This window comes from Dendropsophus ebraccatus, chromosome 1, assembly GCF_027789765.1.
Source record: "Dendropsophus ebraccatus isolate aDenEbr1 chromosome 1, aDenEbr1.pat, whole genome shotgun sequence".
NCBI classification, from domain to species: Eukaryota; Metazoa; Chordata; class Amphibia; order Anura; family Hylidae; genus Dendropsophus; species Dendropsophus ebraccatus.
In genome coordinates, this window is record NC_091454.1 from 180,758,152 (window position 1) to 180,775,078 (window position 16,927).

Consider the following 16,927-nt stretch of genomic DNA (forward strand, 5'->3'; position numbering starts at 1 on the left):
ACAAGCCTAACGTCACTGTGATGTCAGTTCAGCGATGTCCCCATTCTTCTGATTTAGTTGCCAAAGATCATGTTTTCTCTAGCTTGTGGTTTCCAGTGTGAAAGTGATGTCCTCATGGATTTTAATTCCAGCAGTAATTGGAAACATTCATCCGCCCATGGTCGTAAACATGGAAGATTTATGAACCGGGTTCTTACGTTTGCTGTCTTCACAATCCTGGAATGACAGACAATGTTTAATGCTATAAAACTTAAACACAGTGTTTGACAAATTTCATCCTAAAGAATTGTAACCATTCAGCAGGGCTCTTATTTTGTTTATACCAGATGTGATACGTATGGTGCATTTACACAGAGAGATTTATCTGACAGATTTTTTTAAACCAAAGCCAGGAATGGATTTGAAAAGAGTAGAAATCTCAGTCTTTCCTTTATGTAATACATCATGTTAACCTTAAACTCCCCTTCTGAGCTTTTTCACTTATCAATAGGGGTTGTCTGATTTTGAAACCTTGTTCTCAAAACCATAAAAAAGCATATCTCAACATAGGTCCCCAAATGCCTCTAGTCAATGAAGTGGTAGTGTACATGTTTGACCATCGCACCATTTACTGCTGAAGAGCTGATGGAGAGCACTCTCAGCAAGCAGTCACATAGATGGGAAGGGAGTGGCGGTCACACAAGTGCACTTCTCTTCTATTCACAAGTGGCCCTTATAGACTGCTGTTTTTTGATCACCAAAGATTTTATGTTCAGACCCCAGTGTTCATAATTATGACCCAATCTCCCCCCCCCCACACACACACACTATTGTGCCTACTAGATATCACATTGTTGCATCCTTTGTGTGCTTGTCCTTGTTTGTCTTACCTGGCCCCAATTACTGCTCCCCTGGTTGTTTGACTTTGTAAACAGGTTATTGATGAATGTGCCCCAGAAATATATTCTCTTCAGACAGCCCATTAATCCAACTATAATCTAGGGAACCAGATTTCCATTACATGCTTCCTGTCCCTTCACTTTCATTTAAATAAACTGCAGGAGCAGGATCCCGCACACTGAACATAGTGTACCAGAAGACCCTTAAATAATGTATGTTGTATTGCTTGGAAAGGCGACAAGCCGCAGAGGAGCATGTTACCTACGTTCCTTACACCACTCGTGCCAGACCACAGGAAATCCACTGATCGGCAGATGTTCTGACACATGCTTTCTCTTACCAAGGACATGAAGCGCAGAAGACTGGATGTGGAGGCAACAGAGGACACAGCAAGTCCTCTTACATGAATCTGTGTAATAGGACATCTCAAACAGCTTAAAGGATAAATCCTACACAAAAGTTTGTGTAGGACCAGTTCTTAGTTAAGAGACCCACTGCAAGTCTGAGTTACAGCCTGTGGCAATGCACTACATTCCCAGGCCAGCCACACAATCTGACTGCTTACCAGAGCCCCCCCATGGACAGAGTACCTCTGAAGACATTAATTCCATCCTCTCTAATAGACAGAGAGTGCAGTGATATAGTAGATGAGTCTGTGCAATGATTACACACAACTCTCTTGACTTGCCCTACCTGTCTCTTGTGTGTGCAGATTATGTAGTGTACCCTATGAAATGCAGCCTGAAACTTCACCTGCTTGCTGACAGGGAGAAACTCCTCTCAAGGAGGTAGACTGAACCTGCATCTCATATGATACTCTATAATGTGAGTAAGGGGACAGAATATATCACTAATTGATCACTTGCTGCATCTTAACCCTCCGAGCAAGTGCATATGCTTAATAACCTCTTTTTTTCTGTTACAGCGGACCCAACAGTGAAGGATCTGATTGGTGGCTTTACAGCGTTGCACTATGCTGCCATGCACGGACGGGCTCGGATTGCACGCCTTCTTCTGGAGTCAGAACACCGCAGTGATATTATAAATGCAAAAAGCAATGACGGCTGGACGCCCCTGCATGTGGCTGCCCACTATGGCAGAGACTCCTTTGTCACACTGCTATTGGAGTTCAAGGCTGAAGTTGACCCTTTAAGTGACAAGGGCACAACTCCTCTGCAACTTGCCATAATTCGGGAAAGATCCAGCTGTGTGAAGATCCTACTGGACCACAATGCCAATATTGATATTCAAAACGGGTTCTTACTACGCTATGCCGTGCTTAAAAGTAACCATTCTTACTGTCGCATGTTTCTCCAAAGAGGTGCTGATACGAACTTAGGGCGACTAGAGGATGGACAGACCCCTCTTCACATTTCAGCACTCCGGGATGATGTCCTTTGTGCCCAGATGTTGTACAATTATGGTGCAGACACGAACACTAGGAACTATGAGGGTCAGACTCCACTAGATGTATCACTGAGCATCTCCGAAACTAGCCGCCCCTGTCTGGATTTTCTACAGGACGTAAGGAGTAAGTAGCTAAATCATAATGTCTGGTAATGTGCAACTTTTTTAACAATTTATTCAATTCCATTTAAGTCTACTTTGTACAAGGAAAGAACATTTTTGAGTGTTTTTTATTTGAGGACTGCTGTGTGTCCACTAGGGGTCGTTGTAGTCGTCATATACAGCCAAATACCATACAGTATGTTTTTTCAGGATTGACTTAAAGGACAACTCCCGCGGGACCCCAAAAAAAAAAAAAACACAGACACACACAGACACCATACTCACCATCTCTCCGGTGACGATCGTCGCTCGATTCGCCCGCCGTCCGCCTCTCCGTCGCCGCCTTCCGCCATCCAGCGATGTCTCCAACTTCCGGGTCCAGGGGATGGAAAAGGCTGCCAGTGCGCTTGCGCACCGGCAGCCTTTTCATTGGCTGGAGCGCATCACATGGCTTCCAGCAAGCTCAGCCAATCAGGGCTGAGCAAGCTGGAAGCCATGTGATGCGCTCCAGCCAATGAAAAGGCTGCTGGTGCGCATGTGCACCAGCAGCCTTTTCATCCCCATTCACTTTGCATGAAGACGCCGAGGAGGAAGAAGACCCGGACCGCCCCTCGGCTCTGACGTCGTCGTCACCAGATGCCGCCCCGGAGAAGAGGACCGTGACGATCGTAATAGGTAATGTATAAATTCCTTAACTTCCGGGGTGGGGGGTCGGGGGTCCGAAAGTGGGGGAAGGGGGCCAGGCCGGGTATTTAACCACATTACAAAGTTATATAACTTTGTAATGTGTGTTAAATGAGCAAAAAAAAATTTTTGTGGGAGTTGTCCTTTAAGCACATCATTCCTTCAATGTATTATATTAGTCAGCTATAGGTAAACATGTAGCCTTGTATTAGTGAATTCACAAGGCTTCCCAGTTGTGCTATAACAGTGTACATAGATAGAGCTATCTATCTACATGAAACCTTTTACTTGTCTGACTGGCATAGGAAATGTGCTCTCCATGGCTACCAGTAATCAGTATTCGGCCCTATATACTATGTACCAGGGTACTGTATTTGATTTAGCAGATCTGTGTATTACTAGGAGACCAAGCGTGCACGTGTAACTGCTAAGAGGATGGGGATTAAGTGCTTAGACTTGTGAGGGTCTATGGTTGTGCAAGCCATTAAATCAAGCACGTCACTTAGCTCGCAGCATGCCAGAACCATTCAAAGGAGCGGCCCTTTTTAGCATTAAATCTTCATAAGTTTTCTTTAATGGGGAATATAAATCTTTTCCAAAGACTCCGACCGCCGCAGTGAGGATTGAGCGCTGACTGTCCATATGAAATTTCTTTGAAGAACAGAGGGGCAAGAAAACAAAAAAAAAAGTGTCTTGCAAAGAAGCCGCTAGATGATGAACATGTTGGATAAGATCAGAGCGTGTTGGGAATAGCATAGGATAATCACCCAGGGGTCATTTACTGTAGAAAATGATACAGCTATTATTAATGTATTTCTATGCACTCGGCAGCTTTCTATAGGGTGAATACTAATGACTTAACCCTGTCCTTTCCCTATAACAGTAATTTCCAACCTGTGGCTGTCCAGCTGCTTTACCAGACTACAACTCCCAGCTGGGCACATGCTGGGGATTGTAGTTTGAGGCCGCTGGAGAGTTAGAGCCCTATTCCACCGGACGATTATCATTCGCATAATCGTTAAACAATTAACGATCTCAAACGACCGCTATTACGAAAGACCTTAAAACTTTCACTCATTTCCATGGAACGATAATCATTACTTATGATCGTATTTGCGATCGTTTTTTCTTTGCTATTGCGTTCGTATCTACTGGAAACGACCGAACGACGTCTTATTCAATGCGCACGTTTTGCGAACGAGCAACTATAAAAATAGGTCCAGGTATTAAACGATCAACGATTTCTCGTTCGGTCGTTAATAGTTAACTGCATTTCAACCGAACGATTTAATGATAATCTGAACGATAATCGTCCAGTGGAATAGGGCCCTTTGGCTGGGTTCTCACTACGTTTTTGCAGTCCGTTTTTTTTGCAAAAAACACATGCATTTTTGTGCATCCTTTTTGATCCGTTTTTCCATTGACTAACATTATGAAAAAAAAAAAATTTTCTGTCCGTTAAAAAAAAAAAAAACAGATCCGCTTTGATCCTTTTTTTTCTTGTTTTTTTTATAATGGAAGTCAATGGAAAAACGAATCAAAACGGATGCACACAAATGCATGTTTTTTTTCATCCGTTTTTCATCAGTCTTTTGCAAAAGACGGATAAAAAGAACGGATTGCAAATACGTAGTGTCAATCCATCCTTACAGGTTGGACAGTGGCATACTGTTATACAGTGAGTCCAAGAAGTATTTGATCCCTTGCTGATTTTCTTTGTTTGCCCACTATTAAAGACACTATCCTTCAGCACTTTAAATTGTAGATATATTCTAACATGGAGAGACAGAATATCAAGAAAAAAATCCAGAATATAATTTTAAAGAATATATTTTAATTAATTTGTATTTCAATGAGGAAAATAAGTATTTGATCCCTCTTGCCAAACACACTCAATACTTAGTGGCAAAGCCTTTGTTTGCAAGCGCAGCGGTGAGACGTTTGTTGTAGTTAACCACAAGTTTAGCACACACACCAGGGGGAATTTTGGCCCACTCTTCTTTGCAGATTCTCTCTAAATCATGAAGGTTGGTGGGCTGTCGCTTGGCAACTCTGACCTTCAGCTCCCTCCATAGATTTTCGATCGGATTGAGGTCTGGCGACTGGCTGGGCCACTCCATGACCTTAATGTGATTTTTCTTGAGCCAATCCTTTGTTGCCTTTGCTGTATGTTTAGGGTCGTTATCATGTTTGAAGACCCAATCACGGCCCATTTTCTGAACCCTGGCAGAGGGGAGGAGGTTGTCCCTCAGGATTGTGCGGTACATGGCTCCATCCATCTTCCCAGTGATGCGGTGAAGTATCCCTGTACCCTTGGCAGAGAAACACCCCCAAAACATTGCTTCCACCTCCATGCTTGACGGTGGGCACAGTGTTCTTGGGGTCATAGGCAGCACACATGGCGGGTGGAGTTGAGGCCAAAAAGTTCAATTTTGGTCTCATCTGACCACAAAACCTTCTCCCAATAACTTGGTTCATCTTTCAAATGATCATTGGCATACTTGAGGCGCGCCTCCACATGTGCTCTCTTCAGCAGGGGTAACTTTGGGGCACTGCAGGATGTGAATCCATTGTTGCGCAAAGTGTTGCCAATTGTTTCCTTGCAAACTGTGGTCCCAGCTGCCTTCAGGTCATTTGCTAACTCCTGCCGAGTGGTTGCAGGACGATTTCTGACTGTTCTCAGCATCATTGCCACCCCACGAGGCGAAATCTTCTTTGGAGCACCGGGCCGAGGTTTCTTGATTGTCATGTTATACTCTTTAAACTTTCTAATAATTGCACCAATAGTTGTTACTTTCACATCCAACACCTTACTAATCTTTTTGTAGCCCATTCCAGCTTTTTGAAGGTCAACAATTCTGACTCTGAGGTCCTGTGACAGCTCTTTGGTTTTACCCATGTTGGAGACTTGAAATCTGTGTGATCTGTCTGATTCTGTGGACAGTTGTTTTTCACACAAGTGATTAGTGAGAACAGGTGTCTTCAGGTCAGGTAACAAGTTGATTGGGAGTGTCTAACTGGTCTGTAAAAGCCAGAACTGCTAATGAATACTAAGGGATCAAATACTTATTTCACTCCATGAAATACAAATCACTTAATATATATTCCTTAGATTTATTTTCTGGATTTTCTTTTTAATATTCTGTCTCTCCATGTAAGAATACATCTACCATTAAAAGTATAGAATGATCATGTCTTTATTAGTGGGCAAACAAAGAAAATCAGCAAGGGATCAAATACTTCTTGGACTCACTGTACATACAGCTAGAGATGAGCGAACCTGGAGCATGCTCGAGTTGATCCGAACCTGAACTTTCGGCATTTGATTAGCGGTGGCTGCTGAACTTTGATAAAGCCCTAAGGCTATGTGGAAAACATGGATATAGTCATTGGCTGTATCCATGTTTTTCAGACAACCTTAGGGCTTTATCCAACTTCAGAAGCCCCCGCTAATCAAATGTCGAACGATCGGGTTCGGATGAACTCAAGCATGCTTGAGATTCGCTCATCTCTATTTATAGCGTACCCACAAAGTCTATTACAAATGTGACCCAACCCCAAGCCGTCACATGCTTCTCCTGGCTAGATCTAGAAATCTGTGGGGTTTTGAGCAATGTCCATAGTTTTTTAAATAACAGTAACACTTTGTGCTGCAAAATAATTATTTTTAGTATTTTTATAGAACGTTTGTTTTTTGGTTTCACATTACTTTTATATGGATAGTGTATATAAACAGATTTGATTCCCATTAATAAAACTTATGGGATCACATCAATTGACTTTCGGAGGATGGTGGTTCTGCCTCTATTTGCCATCAAGTTTTTTTGTTTTTTTTTTAATCCAGATTTTTTTATTGAAATTTTTTTTTGCAAAACACATTATCTCCCAACACAAACAAAACACCCCTGGAGGGCATACCCTCCCCCCCACCTCCTGACCCCTTCCAGCTCCACTAACCATGTAAACCAACATAAAGAGCAATGTTCTGAAAATTATAACAGTTCTGTGCAGTATTGCCATCCAGTTTAGTATGGCATTTAATAGTCGCAGGAGGCCTTTGTTGGTTTGTAGGTTTTAGGTAGGAAACTGGATGACATACATTACTGCATATTATGTTAGTGCTATAAATATAACCAGGCAATAATATATAGCAAATAACTATATAGTTATAAAGTAGCAGTGGCACCCAAAAGGGTCTCCTGTACTTTTTTTCCCCTCTGTAGCACTAATGGCCCCAGCAATCTGACACCACCAAACTAACATTTATCTCCTATCTAGTAGATAGCTGACCAATAAGTTGGCTGAAATTCCAGTAATACTAAAGTATAGTATACATGATGTAGCCTGTAAGTAGTATATACTCGCTGCTAAACTGATTTATATAGACTAGGCTCTATCTCATAGGTACAGACAGCTGCCATGGTAGCTATTTGTATATACAGGCCGTAGCATAGATGCTATATACCAGCACTTCTCAAACCTTCTCTACTGAAGTCTCACCATCTCAGCCCAAGGCAATGCCTGTAGTAAAAATCCTTGCTAAGATTAAAAATATCCAGTAATTTACAATTTATGTCCTATGGCTGTATCCATGCTTTCCAGGACTCCCTAGGGCTGCATCCAACTTCTTCAGCCGCCGGTAATGAAATGGCGCACACTTAGGGCCCTATTACACCAGCAGATTATCTGATAAAGCCAGGAATGGACTAAACAGAGAACAGGTAATAAAAGAAAGATTGAGATTTCTCCTCCTTTTAAATCCATTCCTGGCTTTGGCTTAAAAAAAAAAATAATCTGTCAGATAATCTGTTGGTGTAATAGGGCCCTTAGGTTTGGATGTAAAACAAGCATGCTCGAGGTTCACTCATCCCTATAAAAATAAGTAGAAAATAAGTTAATTATGGTGCCAAAGCTGAGATTGAGGCAACAAGAGAAATGGCTGTGAAATCTATATTCACATCTGTGGAGGTCATGGAAAAGTTACCCGTCACTATTTGGCAGTTTGTTTCTGAGCTGGAAGAGTCCATTGTGTAGGGGGAGATCTGTGCTGTTCTCTTCCTGAATAGTGGATGACTGTATATGAGCAGCAGTGTAATATGAAGATATCCTGTGTAATATAGAGGAGGAGGAGGAGGAGGAGGAGAAGACTTAAGTAGTGTAGCAGTAACCTCTGTCCCCAATGTGGTGTTTTCTCTCTGGGAGAAGATTGTGTGTTTTTCTTCAGTGTTCTATGGCTGCAGCTCTGTGTGTGTGTGTGCTATGGCTGCAGCAAGCTGTGTGTGTGTGTGTGTGCTATGGCTGCAGCAAGCTGTGTGTGCGCGCTATGGCTGCAGCAGGCTGTGTGTATGGGTGCTATGGTCGCAGCAAGCCAAGTGTGTGTGGTGTGCGCTATGGCAGCAGCAAGCTGGGTGTGTGTCCTATGGCTGCAGCAGGCTGTGTGTGTGTGTCCTATGGCTGCAGCAGGCTGTGTGTGTGCGCGCTATAGCTGCAGCAGGCTGTGTGTGTGTGTGTGTGTGTCCTATGGCTGCAGCAGGCTGTGTGTGTGTATGCTATGGCCGCAGCAGGCTGTGTGTGCGCTATGGCCGCAGCAGGCTGTGTGTGTGTGTGGGTGTGTGTGCGCGCGCGCTATTGCGTGCTCCCACAGTGACCTTCTATATCACTGTGTGATCCCTCTCTATATCACTATGTGTGACCCTCTGTATATCACTATGGCTGACCTCTATATTACAGGCATCTGGCATTGTTAGCAGTGTTTCTTAAAGGGGTTATCCAGCATAAATTTTTTTCTTTCAAATCAACTGGCGTCAGAAAGTTATATAGATTTGTAATTTACTTCTATTTAAAAATCTCCAGTTTTCCCATACTTATCAGCTGCTATATATCTGGAGAGAGGGATATCTGGCTATTCCCGTGTTTTGAGACTCGTAACTGAGGCTCCACGGACCCCTTTTTTGCATATTCAAATTTTGTATGGGACAATCAATGGAGACTCGTAATTGAGTACTCCATTGGTATCTTTCACTGTTCTCCCTGAGTTCAGTGATTGTTGTGTTTCGTTGGTCTATTTATCATTGCCCCAGTAGCCAGAATCCTGCTCCACACTGATGAGGGGCAAATACCCCGAAACTGCAGTCTGTGGATGGATGCCTAGCCTTGGTAACCCTTGTCTTATGTCGTTATACTCGCCACAGAGTTAGACTTTGACTTACAGGGGCCACCCTGGTGTTTCCCTATTTAGGTCCCAAAGCTCGTAACAGAGTGAGGACCTGAGGGACTACATATCAGGGTGGTTTGGTGCTCTCCCCACTAGGAGGCACCCCTTGGCAATGGGCTTCCTTCTCTGGAGAGAGGGATATCTGGCTATTCCCGTGTTTTGAGACTCGTAACTGAGGCTCCACGGACCCCTTTTTTGCATATTTAGATTTGTAATTTACTTCTATTTAAAAATCTCCAGTTTTCCCATACTTATCAGCTGCTATACATCCGCAGGAAGTGTTGTTTATTTACATTCAGAAACAGTGCTTTCTGCTGACATCTCTGGCCGAGTCAGGAACTGTCCAGAGCAGCTGCAAATCCCCATAGAAAACCCTCTCCTGCTCAGGACAGTTCCTGACTCGGCCAGAGATGTCAGCAGAGAGCACTGTTTCTGAAACAACACTTCCTGCTGAAGATTTAAGATTTTTAAATAGAAGTAAATTACAAATCTATATAACTTTCTGACACCAGTTGATTTGAAAGAAAAATTTTTTCGCTGGACAACCCCTTTAAGTATGGTGAATATTTAGTTAGAAACATAGAAGACTGTCAGCAGGAAAAGACCACCTTCTCCATCTACTCTAGTTGTGAGTAGTTCAGGACATGGAGACTGGCTGCATCCACTGCACACACAGGAGAATCTGCTTTATATACAGTATTCCTTAATTCCCTCAGAAGTCGCCCCAGGATAATGTAGGACATTAGGGAGAAGCTGCTGAGCCAGTGTGAGAAATAACTCCCCTGGTATCTGACTGGCCATTTATGAAGGAGCAGGAGTCAGTTGTCCTAGTCTCAGTCGGTCCTGATAAAATTCAGGACTCTGAGTCGGAGCTGCGGCTTACCCTGGAATCTAGGAGACATTGTCGAGTAAGGCAAAAATAGTAGTGAATCTAGAAGACATTGTCGAGTAAGGCAAAAATAGTAGTGAATCTAGAAGACATTGTCGAGTAAGGCAAAAAAAAGGCAACAGTTGCAGCTATTGTAGGCAAGAAGATGATCACACGGACAGTAAACACTGCATATAAGCTCTGTATTATATCATGACATCCCCCCCCCCCCCTACCTGTGTAATAGTGATGGACAGGGCTGTATGTCTTATCACCGGTACATTCCTTCCTCAGCTCTGCTCTTTGATATGAGGATATCTCAGGGAGGAGGCCTCAGATCCAAGGACTATGGGAGGATTGTGCTCTGTTAACTTTTGGCAGGTTGTGCTATGTTCTGCTTATGTTCGGAGGAAGATTATAGCAGCGTTTCACTTGTAGATTTTTCTATTGTTGTAGCTACATTACACAGTAATGACGGTCCATCTGCTGGGAGGGCTCAGGAGTATAGATGGTCGGACGGTGTGTATATTCAGTGGTAACACTGAAGGTCTTGTCTGTACACGTGACTGTCGTATACTGCAGCTCAGCTCTGTATTTTTACATCTGTCCTTGGGTGAACGCCCAAGTGCTTTACTGTATGCTGCAGCCTCTTCTCTCCTCTGCCCAGTGGTCCCAGGGGTTTAACGCTAGACCGGTGTGCTATCATAGGAATACATACTGGAATAAACCTATAATGTCTTATAAAAATACACAAAAAAACTGCATCTTGCTTTCCCCATTAACCCTGTTACGCCATTGCTTTCTATGCAGTCTCCTGTTGTATAAGTATAAGGTCATTAGAGGTGAAAGTGTCTGTGCCAAATAGACCTTATAGAGAAGCCATTTAGACTGGTAAAGCAGTGTGTACCCCTGTATACTGTATTCTCTCCCAGCCCAGATGTCAGGTCCTGCAGTTAATCTGTCACAGATTACATTACATTCTCCACCACAATAGAGTAACGTGAAGAGAGGCTCCACATCTGTGCGCAGACAGACCGCAGCCATGTGATTAGGATTGAGAGGACCCACATGCTTCCCAAGCACTGCCAGATGTCCAGCCGCTAGGAAATGGGATTGCCCCATTTGTGGGCACAGGGGCCCCTGTGAGTGGAAGGTGTTTTGTGTGTTAATTTTCACGGAGGCTCTGTGTCTCTGCAGGAAATCCCAGCCACACAGCTTTCCAGCAAGGTCTGGTGCCCGCCAAGGAATGGTCATCCATGGGAAGTGTTCCAGTGGCACCTGCTATGTTGTACAAGATCCTATTCTGCTGATCAGTCTGCATATTTGTGAGGCTGAGAAACTGCACGGGCTGACCTCATACTTGTTGTTGCTGAAAACAAGTCATAAATTCTACTAATGTTCATGGATGAGTTGTCAAGGAAGTGTATGTCAATCTGCCCCCAAAAAGTTAGATGCTGACGTCTGCTTGGCAGTGTGGTTGGCAGTGTGGGGCGCCCAGCAGACTGCAACAATTCACCAAAAAAACTGATTGGTTTACTGTTATACTTCTTTTCTATACCTGTGTTTTTCAAAGGGGCAGCTATGGCCAAAATACAAGAGGGGGCATTTATTAAACCTGAGTAAAAATGCTGCTAGAAATGTAAAGGGAGTGTATTTCCATTATAGATTACAAGTTCCTAAACAAGGGAAACACAGTGTTAAAGGGAATTTGTCAGCATTATATCATGCTCAAAATTCAAAGGGATTCGTCACCAAGACAATATTATCGAATCAAAAGACATCAAGTTATAGAGCAGGAAGAACTGAGCACATTGATATATGTATTTATGGGAAAAGATTTGGTATAATTGATCATTCGGGGTTAAGGAGTCCAGTGAACAGTGAAACTCAATGCCAGGATCATTCACTGGACTCTTTAGCATGGAAAAATCTGAGATTTTAATTAGAAAATTACAAGTCATGGTGAATCTTTTCCCATAAAGATATACAGTGGTACCTTGGTTTAGGAGTAACTTGGTTTAAGAGCGTTTTGTTTTAAGAGCTCACAGTTTTTTAAAATCGTGACTTGGTTTAAGAGCCTTGCTTTGGTTTAAGAGCTCCCTGTACTGGATGGGAGCGCGAGTGGAGGAGGGGCATGGTCTGCATAGTGTGGTCTACAGCCCAGTACTCTGACCCAGGAAGTCTCCTTCACCTTCCAAATCATAGCAGATCCACTTTAGGCTGTGGCTTACATCAGGAGACAAGACTGTGGAGGTAATCTCTCCATAGCTGTAACCCCTCCCAGACAGAGAGTGCTGCATGTATGTGCCCACATCTGTCCTGCTCATTCCTTCATGCTCCCTGCAGTCTCTGTCAGCCCTTGTGGTTCCCATCCTCTTCATTACTGTACAGTAACTTATAATATCACATATTCTGCTGTTTCTGAATGTTTGTTTCATTTGTTTTACATGTTATTTAGAATAATCATTATTTTTGTGGTGTGGAGCCAATTGTCTGCATTTCTATGATTTCTTATTGGAAAATTTGCTTTGGTTTAAGAGTGGATTTGGATTACAAGCACAGTCCTGGAATGAATTATGCTCGTAATCTAAGGTACCACTGTATATATCAATCTGCTCAACTCCTACTGCTCTATAACGCAATGCTTAGGTAGCATTGTCATGGTGACTGGTTCCCTTTAAGTGTCGAGTAAACATTGCTGAGCCTCAGCATGCATGTCTCTTTCCTCCCCCACACCTCCTGCCTTGTGTGATAGAAGTATGGAGTTTAGGGCATTATATAGAGCTGGCAGATTTCCTTTTTCATCAGACCCTTGTGCTCTTCCAAGACGGAACAGTTTTTCTTCAGCTGATAGGAAGACACTTATATTGTTGTTTTATGGTATGTGTACATATCTCTCTCTCTCTCTCTCTCTCTCTCTCTCTCTCTCTCTCTCTCTCTCTCTCTATATATATATATATATATATATATATATATATATATATAAAATCTAGGATTCTACTTTTCACAGGTCAGAGGACTTTTGCAATTTACATTACTGCTATAGAGTTATTGACCCTACAGTCAGTTGAATGCAGGAAATAAAGTTCTTTTCCTGTATGTGTCATCCTTTTAAACATATGTTCTCCCAGAGTATATGTCCTAGCAGTGAGTCACCTTGTACCCCGGCAGTCCAGGGAGTGACTAGTGACCCTTCCTCCTCTTACGGGCTTTCTTGTATTTTCTTTCATTCATCTTCAACCAAGAATGACTAAGTGCTCCTGACACTGCATCTAAGGAGCTGCTCCGGACTTTGGCTTATGGATGTTACTGGATGTAATAACAAAGGCTTAAGCCTGGAAGAAGCGATTTGTTCCTGGAAAATACTCTCAATTATTTACCAATTTAGTATGTGAGGCGTAAGGTCTGATCCGAGAGGGATTGCACAACCGTCTGGTGCTAATATTAGGAATCCTAGGGTTAAACCCCCCTGTAAAAGATTTCACAATGACTCTCACAGCAGTCACTGCTTTCCTGTTCTTGTTTTCATGCTGGGTCTGAAGGTGATGGATTATACACAGTGACATCCTACTGCATAAAGTGAGAAATTACACCATACATATCATAGTAGTGCTGGGCAAATCCAATACACCTTGATATTTGCTGCTGCCACCTAAATTCTGGTTTCTTTTGATATCCATGGAAGTTAACACTTGACTACTGACTAAAGATGAGTGCAATCATTTGACGTTTGAATACCGCTGGCTGGCTGTAGCCCTAGGGAGTCCAGGAAAACATGGATACAGCCTATGGCTATGTACACATGTAGTAAGAGACTGGCAGTTCCGTGACCCGGCCAGGTCACAGAACGGCCGGTCTCTGAAAAGATCATCCCGGTCGGTACTGCAGTAACGGTTGGATGATCTTTGCAGCCGCAGAGTTCTCCCCACTGCACACTATGGAGCTAGCGGCTCCACAGTGTGCACTGACAGGGTTTTCTGCGGCGCTGCGAGAGATCCCAGCCGGAGCGTAAACTATGTGTATATACTTTGGCCGGGATTCCATAGAAGACAAGGCAACGTATCTTTTCACAACAATGGCCGCACATTTACGAAAAGATACGTTTTGTGAACATAGCCTATGGCTGTTTCCGAGGACTCCCTAGGGCTGCATCCAACTTCCTCAGCCACCGGGATTCAAATGCTGAACAATCGGACTCTAGCGTACTCAAGTTGCGCTCATTTCTACTACTAATATAATTGGAATGGTTATAGTTTCTGTTACCTACCCGGAGACAGTCGATAAATGCTGTTGACTGTCATGAAGAGAGGTGCTGTGTTCTTTAGTCACTTTATTTCACAAGGATAAACCTATTACTGACTTTCTAACCCGCTGCCGTTTTTCCCCATTTGCAGGGCAACCCCGATATTTGCAAGATTTATGCCGGATTAAAATTCGCTACTGTATCGGACTGCAGAACCTCAAGCTACTGGATGAGCTCCCCATTGCCAGGGTCATGAAGGACTACCTAAAACACAAGTTTGATGACATCTGAGAGTGGCTGTCACTCAGTAGTAGAGACTTACTGATGAGTAATGCTAAGTGTCAATATTCCAAATGTGGGTTAGGCTGTTGTCTTGCACAAGTATATCCTATGCAATTTCTGATGTGGGACGGAGGCAGAAGGCAGGTATACACTTTTGTTTTATCATTTCTCAGAATAAAAATTGACCCGAAAAAGTCTTAACGTTTTTGGCATTCAGGTCTTGCGGTCCATTCTTTCAGTATCCACCTGAATACTTACTTTATACACTTTTTTATAAAAATCCTTTTTAATTTATTTCTTTCTTTTCCTACTTGACACAGAGCAAATATGATCACAATCTGGGAATACTTGGTCCCCCTTATTTCAGACCAAACCTAGTGTTTCTATACATCCAAGGCAGCACCTTCTCCCTTTAGGTTGTCGGTGCAATAGAAACTATTCACATTACTGATATTTGAGGTTGTCACAATGGCTACTGGTTCCTAATGGACTGTTGCTTGTCTTGTGTTTAAACCATGGGAACATAGTGCAAACCTTTCACTATACACCTTTAGCTGCCCACACACATTAGCGTCTGCTGGGATAATGCTCACCCACCTTCCCAACTAAGCCTCCATCTTCCCATTTACCTCTAGATACCTCTAGCCTTTGTTATAGGTGGGATCAAATATGATAATGTTCACCCAGCAGTTATCTAGTATATATAGGCAGCTTAAAGGGAATCATTTACATTTTACACTGTCCAAAAAGTTTCAAGCTGTACAAAATGTTGCTGCAAATACTTTGCTTTACTTATCTTGTATTGCTTTTAGTTTTTTGATTGATTTCTTTTGCCATTCAATCTAGCTTCATATTTTAGGCGTCTATGTTCATATAGGTCCATTTATTTCACTGTTACAATGATTGGGGGTGTTACACCCACAACTGTATGCAATAGACTTCATGATAGATCCCAGTGTTTTAATGGGTTCTTTTCTTTGCACAATTATGTCAGACAATTCAGCTGTCAACATCTCATATGCTTCCCAGTATTCTTGGGTGAGAACTTGGCCTCATCATTGGTGGCTTCCTCCTATACCACTAGCCTTTAGTGATAAATTTGTCACAGTAACCAGACAGGGAGAGATATATCAGGCAAGGGTGGTGTGACTGAGAAAAGCTGCTAGGGACCGCATGGATGACTTGTGGATCAGGCAGCATAAAAATAACGGGTTCTCTTTAAGGCCCCCATACAAATCAGATATTTGTCGAACGACCCCACCAATTTCAGCAGGACTGACCGTAATAACTTATGTTAGATCCTTTTGTTCTCAGTGTGATAAGCTGCCACCACAGGACTCTGGCAGCCACTTACACCCCTGCCCCTGGCCAATGACTATTGAAGATAAATGACTACCTTTTAAAAAGCAATACAGAAGCAAATGAAGCAAAGTATTGATTTAGCAGTAAACAGTGATGTGTGGAAAAAAAAAATGTCCTCATCTCTCCTCCTAAATTATGATGTAGCCAAAGGATCCTCCCATTCCTTTATATCCAGGACTGTCTTTTCAGGAGATCTTTTACTTCTCTTTATAAAATGTTTTCTATATAAATGATGCAGCAGAACAAAAGCTACTTGGTTACAACATACTTTTTTCTTCCTATGCTGTGAAATATATATGTATGAATATATATTTTTTGTTTAACCCTTTTTTAGACAGCATTACATTTGCAGTTAAACATATTTTTTCCCCTTTGCTCTGTGACTTTGTTTTCTTTCATGTGTATGGTGCTATGGTGTCTTATTTATATACATAATTAATAAAAGTCACATTTTGAGAAAAAAGTGTTTTGTAGTGTTTTTTTTGTTTTTTTACACTGTAGATGTGAACATTCTCATAATTTACCACCTACATTTGCCAAATATGGACTCCTCCCCTCTCCCATTTTTTAACATGTTTTATGTTTACTCAAAATTACAGTCGACTTTAGCTTTTATTTACTGTGCGTGAACTTAGCCTAAAACTAATAAAGTGATAGACATTGATCATCAATTAAACCTGAATAAAGAAAGTGCATACGCTAAGCACATGGGCAATGGAAAAAGGCGACCACCTGATCTCATTGAATCACTCTTCCTTTCCTGTTAGACAAATTGATTTCCCGTTTTCTCAGATTACCGATAAACTAACACAAACAAGCCCCTTTGCAAATGACCTCAAATCATTCACCATAATACACATAATTCAAATCTTTATTATGATCGTTC

At 42.4% G+C, this 16,927-nt stretch overlaps 1 protein-coding gene across 3 annotated transcripts in view; it reads left to right on the top strand.

The window, feature by feature from the left end:
• The window catches only part of ASB7 (ankyrin repeat and SOCS box containing 7), a 36,335-nt gene extending 19,857 nt beyond the window's left edge, over window positions 1-16,478 (top strand). For all 3 annotated transcript variants that reach the window (XM_069985307.1, XM_069985298.1, XM_069985315.1), the window contains exons 5-6: window positions 1,805-2,410; window positions 14,549-16,478. In XM_069985307.1, the coding sequence (XP_069841408.1) occupies window positions 1,805-2,410; window positions 14,549-14,688 (746 nt within the window). In that variant the 3' untranslated portion in view covers window positions 14,689-16,478. The remainder of the gene's footprint in view (window positions 1-1,804; window positions 2,411-14,548) is intronic.
• Window positions 16,479-16,927: the final 449 nt, after the last annotated feature.